General features: G+C 45.5%; 1 protein-coding gene across 1 annotated transcript in view; it reads left to right on the plus strand.

Annotated features, from left to right (window-relative positions):
* The first annotated feature begins 1,356 nt into the window (after positions 1-1,356).
* Positions 1,357-6,450, plus strand: part of LOC123968279 (transmembrane protein 79-like) — a 6,923-nt gene continuing 1,829 nt past the window's right edge. The window contains exons 1-3 of the mRNA XM_046044926.1: positions 1,357-1,474; positions 3,595-4,207; positions 4,301-4,495. Coding sequence (XP_045900882.1) covers positions 3,667-4,207; positions 4,301-4,495 — 736 coding nt within the window. The 5' untranslated portion in view covers positions 1,357-1,474; positions 3,595-3,666. The remainder of the gene's footprint in view (positions 1,475-3,594; positions 4,208-4,300; positions 4,496-6,450) is intronic.

Genomic DNA, 6,450 nt, shown 5'->3' on the forward strand with positions numbered 1-6,450 from the left:
GCGGCGAGTCACCTGCTGCCCCCGTGTTGCTGCTCCCGCGCTCTGCTGCAGTTATTTTATTGTTATTATAATCAGTAACACTGTAAATATCTGTACCGTTATTCAGTCAGTCTGTAGCAGCATCACCTTTACTGTCTGTTTGGATATTGTGCAGTTATCTCATAACTGTTGCTGTGATTTGGCGTTTTATAAATAAAACTGAACTGATTTTCCTTTTGATTATTTTTGTGTATTTACAGTATGTCACTTAGACATTATGGCTGTGTGATGTGTTATTTTGAGGGGACAGCATATTTACACTCTCACTACTTTACACTGGAGCAAAGGGTCATTTCTTCAGCGTTGAAACATGAAAAGATAGAATCACATATTTACAGAGATGTGAGGCTGGACTCACTTTGTGAGATACTGTATATTCATTTTGAGGTTGGACTGACAGAACAAACATTGTGAAGGAGTCACTCTGGGTATAATGAGGAATAATAATTGACTGAACTTAATAATTATATATAAACTTAATAATTCTATATAAACTTAATCATTATATATAAACTTAATAATTCTATATAAACTTAATCATTATATATGAACTTAATAATTATATATAAACTTAATAATTATATATGAACTTAATTATATATAAATTTAATAATTATATACAAACTTAATAATTATATATGAACTTAATAATTATATATGAACTCAATAATTATATATAAATTTAATAATTATATATGAACTCAATAATTATATATGAACTTAATTATATATAAATTTAATAATTATATATGAACTCAATAATTATATATGAACTTAATTATATATAAATTTAATAATTATATACAAACTTAATAATTATATATGAACTTAATAATTATATATAAATTTAATAATTATATATGAACTTAATAATTATATATAAACGTAATAATTATAAATAATTTATAACTAGGCTAAACATATTTTATAAACTCTTCATGTGTTTGTGTGTAAAAATCTGACTTTGTAAAGTAACTGAAGCTGTCAGATAAATGTAGTGAAGTAAAAAGTACTACATCTCCCTCTGAGACGGAGCAGAAGGAGAAAGTACTCAAGTAAAGTACAAGTACATCTAATTTGTACTTAAGTACTTGGGTAAACGTGATGACCACCACAGACACGTGATACCAAACTGTGAATCTTTACAAATCCGATTCAATAAAAAATAAGTTTAGATCCTGATAATTATGGTTTCGGTTTTATCAGCCAGCCCCGCAGTACTTGTACTAACAGCAGTATTTAAGCTGAGTATAAGTTACTGCTGAATATTTATCGGCCGGATGTTTCAGCTTCCCTTTAAGAGCACGTTCCCTTTAACTCACCTGACGTGACCGCACCTGAAGCTGAGCGGAACTTCCGGAGTTTGGGAACAACAAGCAGAAACAGAACGAGAAGAAGAAGAAGAAGAAGAAGAAGAAGCAGCTCGGAGCGTCGCGTGAGTTAATCTTCACTTTAATCTCAGTTTCCTGTCGGACTTTAGTCTGAAGGTTAGTTTCAGTCTGACCGCAGAGTCCGGCGCTGTTAGCATGTTAGCATGTTAGCACGTTAGCACGGGGCCGTTCAGAACAGATAATCTGCCGCCTTTAAAGTCTAGAGTTTTTTCGACTGGGCAGGTTTAATCTGACAAAACGTCACTTCTGTTTAAATTATAAAGACGTCACGGATAGTGGGCGGGGCTAACCGGACCTGCAGGCTCACCTGTAGCTTTTCCAGCAGCTGACACGTGATCAGACAGCTGATCACCGCCGTCACTGAACAGATGATCATTATTATTGTTATCAGTCTTTCTTCAGAGAGCAAAAGAACAGATGTGAAATCCATCGAACGCACGAAACAACAAGTCATTTCAGCTGTCTGAGGGGCCGAGGACAGGGAGCCTGCAGCCGATCAGCTGACCCCATGGACGGGTGGGGTTGCAGCAGCTCGGAGGGGGGGAGGCGACACCATTTAGAAGCAAATAAAATCCTTTTAAAACGGATCCTGTAGCGTTCCAGTTCGAGACGTGCAGCGGCGTTTCCGCCGTCTCACACAGCTGCCTCGGAGGATCTGCCTTTATTTGTTGTTGTTCGGTCGAGACCTGCTCTGTATGAAAAGCTCAATTTAACCACGGCCTTGATGTGTCTGTGGAGCTGAAGGTCAGAGTCGACTTTAACTCCCTAGGCCTGATGTACTAAGTCAACGAACCCAGATCGACAAGGGGGTCCCAGTGGAGCCACCTAAAACATCTCTTCTGTCCCCTTCGCTAAGACTTCAAAAGGTCAGAGCTGTCCAGACACTCGAGTTACAGCCCGACAGGTCCACGTAGATCCGACCATCGTCTGCGTAACAGTGAACGACACAGCAGCTTCCCGAATATGGAACCAAGCGGGAGCAAAGGAAGAGAGCAGAGGGCCTGAAACTGAGCCCTGAGGGGCCCCACAGGACAGAGGAGGACACAGAGTCACCATATAGGACCTGAACCGTGTGAGTGCTTCGTCCTCGATGCCCACCCGGCGCCCCAAACGAGAGGTCAGGATCTCGTGGTCCCCTTTGTCAAACGCAACCAGGTGCTGCAAAGATATAAAACCTGTTAGCAGAGCTGACTCTGTGCTCTGCAGGGTTCAAACCCAGAACGGAAAACTTCAGGAATACTGGGACAGACAGTTTGGGGACAGGCCTGAACTTAGTGAGATCTGCAGGATCCAGACCGGGTTTTTTAATTAAAGCACTGCTGCATGTTTAAACCCCGAGGACAGAACAGATGGTCCTCTAGTGGGAAAAACCTCCTTAACAAGTGGAGGAGGGGAAGTTTCATCAAACCCCAGTCTCGTGTGAAGCAGAGAAGGTCACCGGTTCAAACTGGGGACAGGGACTGGGCTCAGAAGGGGAGACCCTGATGGTGGTGAAACTGAAGAAATCTTTCACAGTTTGTGGGGCTTTAAAAACTGAGTCAGCAGTCCTAAAGAAAACCCGGGGCTTGTTCCAGTTCGACAGAATAGTTTAGCTGTCCAATAAGGACGCCAGCTGCCCCGTAACATTTGAAATGAGACCTGCAGTTTTGCGCTCGGCCCTGCGGCCCTCAGGCCTGCCGGGTCACTTAGCCTGGGCTCAGCTTTAGTTTCAGGCTGCCTGGTTTTCTGTGGAGCCTCAGAGTCTAAAAGAGTTTGGCCAGTGGGAACCTGAGCTCCTCTGAGTCATCACAGACTCGGGAGAACAGCAGGGGAAGGTTAATAACGCGACACGTTTGTGGTCACAGGAGAACACACTGTTGTTCAGGTTTAAAGTGGGCGGGGTTTCCGTGAACGGCTGCACTCACCTGACAGGTGAGGTGAAACTCAGGGTTTCAATCTCAGAGCCGGAGATCAGATGAGTGGATCAATCCCTGAAGCTGTTTCTGAAACAGGTCCTGGTCTGAGATCAGGTGAGTCAGGGTCAGACGGAGGTCACATCCCCAGGTGGTCCCGAAGGTGTCCACGTCTGATAAGCTAATGGTTTAACCACGTAGCACGTGACCTCAGTGACCTCCGTGACCACGGTTTGATTGCCTTCGCTGCCTGTCGTCCTCTCTCCTCACAGGTATCAGGTGTCACAGGTCAGCAGCTTCGAACAATCAGTGGAGGACGGCGGGGTGAACAAGACCAGACGGACATGTCTCTGCTGACAGACCATCGGCCAGAAGGCGCCCAACTCCTGACAAGAAGTACCAAGGTGGAGGAAGACGGGGTGAAGAAGACCAGACAGAGCGAGGGAGAGGACGGGCTGGCGAGGTCGGCCCCCATGGAGTCCAGCACGTTGCTGTGGCGCGGAGACAGACAGACAGGTGGAGGTGACAGGATGAGCATGAGGTCAGATGTTTCTGGACACGAGGCGGCGAGCTGCACAGAAAGCGAGAGAGAACTGACGGCAGAGGGACAGAAGAAGGGAAGGGGAGGGGGCGAAGAGGAGGGGGCGGGGCTGTTGATACACCTGGAGGCGGAGCCTGTGGAGAACCACCTGCCCGAGAAAGCAGCTCAGGTGTTTAGTCCAACAGTGACCGTCCTGCAGTCCCCATCCTTACCCAGAGACAGTGAGGCACTCTGGGAAATGGAGTCAGAGAAGAGTCCCTTCCTGGGTCCCCGAGGAGTCCCCCAGGACTACAACCAACATGGTTACCAGTACGAGTGGACCAAGGACACGACTCCTGCTTTATGTAAATATACCTGTCTCTCTCTCTCTCAGGTGGGCGGGGTTTAATTTCTCTCTCTCTCAGGTGGGCAGGGTTTAACCTGTGTCTCTCTCTCAGGTGGGCGGTGCTGTCCCAGCAGGGATGTCCTGAAGATGGGCGTGTCCCTGATGACGTCAGCACTCATCTTCCCCTTCCTGGTGTGGGGGGGGTTTGTCTTCCTGCCATTTGATGCCCCCCTGCTGGATGGCGCCCCCCTTAGACTCGTCTACACTCTGCGCTGCTCCGTGTTCGCCGCTGCGCCCATCGTCCTGGGTGAGTGTCTCACCTCTCTCTCACCTGTCTGTGTCTCTCTCTCACCTGTCTGACTCACCTGTCTGTCTCTCTCCTGTCTCACACCTGTTTCTGTCTCTCACCTGTTTGTCTGTCACCTGTTTGTCTCTCCCGTCTCCTACCTGTCTGTCTGTCTCTCACCTGTTTGTCTCTCCCCTGTCTCCCACCTGTCTGTCTCTCTCTCACCTGTCTGTCTGTCTCTCACCTGTTTGTCTTTCCCCTGTCTCCCATCTGTCTGTCTCTCTCTCACCTCTCTGTCTCTCTATCACCTGTCTGACTCACCCGTCTCTTTCTCACCTGTTTGTCTCCCCTGTTTGTCTCTCCCGTCTCCCACCTGTCTGTCTCTCCCCTCTCTCTCACCTGTCTGACTCTCTCTCACCTCTCTGTCTCTCTATCACCTGTCTGACTCACCTGTCTGTCTCTCTCACCTGTCTGTCTCTTTCTCACCTGTTTGTCTCCCCTGTCTCCCACCTGTCTGTCTCTCACTCACCTGTCTCCCACCTGTCTCTCTCTCTCACCTGTCTGTCAATTCAATTCAAATTATCTTTATTGGCATGAATGTAATAACAATATTGCCAAAGCATCATACATACAACATAAGAACAATCGGCCCCATACATTTCATTAAACAAGTAATCAAAGCGTGTGTGTGTGTGAGTGTTTGTGTTAAAAAAAAAGAAAGAAAAAATATTAAAAATTTAAATAAATAAAACAGTAAGTGTGTGTGTGTGTGTGTGTGTGTTTAAAAAAAATAACTTCTTGGCATGAGGAGACATATTTTGCAGCAATTATTTCACATTTGGGCATTTCTCCCAGTAAATAGGGGAGTTTCTGTGTGTCTGATATGAATTTGAATTCGGGGTATATTTAGGAAATGTTTGCAAAGTGTTTTTGTCTTAGTGTTTTATATTTGGGGCATGAGGTTAGAAAGTTCAGCTCTGTCTCTACCTGTCCTCTGTCTCTACCTGTCCTCTGAGTCTCTACCTGTCCTCTGAGTCTCTACCTGTCCCCTGTCACACTGGGAGCAGAGTCTCTCCTCTTGTGGTAGCCTGCTCTGTCTGTGTCAACCCTTTTCTATGGCCAGGCTGTGTTCACTCAGTCTGTATGTTGTCAACATTTTTCTTAGTTTGGGACATTTTATTGTACTCAGATAATTTGCCAGTGTGAATTCTCTTTTTAGGGTCAGATAACATTGGAATTTACTTTGTGTTTTGGTCGTTTCTTTCCAGTATTCAATAGATTTTTCTATCTGCTTGCTGATAATTTGGTTTGGTCTGCTTGAGTTGGTGTTGCTGTCCTGAGGCTTTTGGGGACTTGTTACTGCAGAGAGCCTCAGGACCAGCTGGCTGAGGGGACTCTTCTCTGGTTTCAGCTCCTGGTATGTTAGGGCTTTGTGATGATATCTCTGGGGTTAACTGATTTTAAGTGATTGTAAAATTTAAGTGATCTTTTCGGTATTTTTAGTGAGAGGGGGTATTGGCCGAGCTCTGCTCTGCACAGGTTATTTGGTGTCTTTCTCTGCACCTGCAGGATGCTCTTACAGAACTCAGTATGGCCCTGTCTATGTATACCTGACTCTCTCTCTCTCACACCTGTCTGACTCACCTGTCTCTCTCTCTCACCTGTCTCTGTCTCTCTCTCACCTGTCTCTCTCTCAAATTAGCTTTATTGGCATGAATGTGTAACAACAATATTGACAAAGCATCATACATACAACATATCATATAGTCTGTCTCTCTCTCACCTGTCTGTCTCTCTCTCACCTGTCTCTCTCTCAAATTAGCTTTATTGGCATGAATGTGTAACAACAATATTGACAAAGCATCATACATACAACATATCATATAGTCTGTCTCTCTCTCACCTGTCTGTCTCTCAGGTTGGCTGGTTCTGGGGGTCAGTCGGCTCAGGTCAGGTGTGATGCGGCCCCTGTTTGA

Source organism: Micropterus dolomieu, linkage group LG03, assembly GCF_021292245.1.
Source record: "Micropterus dolomieu isolate WLL.071019.BEF.003 ecotype Adirondacks linkage group LG03, ASM2129224v1, whole genome shotgun sequence".
Classification (NCBI taxonomy): Eukaryota; Metazoa; Chordata; class Actinopteri; order Centrarchiformes; family Centrarchidae; genus Micropterus; species Micropterus dolomieu.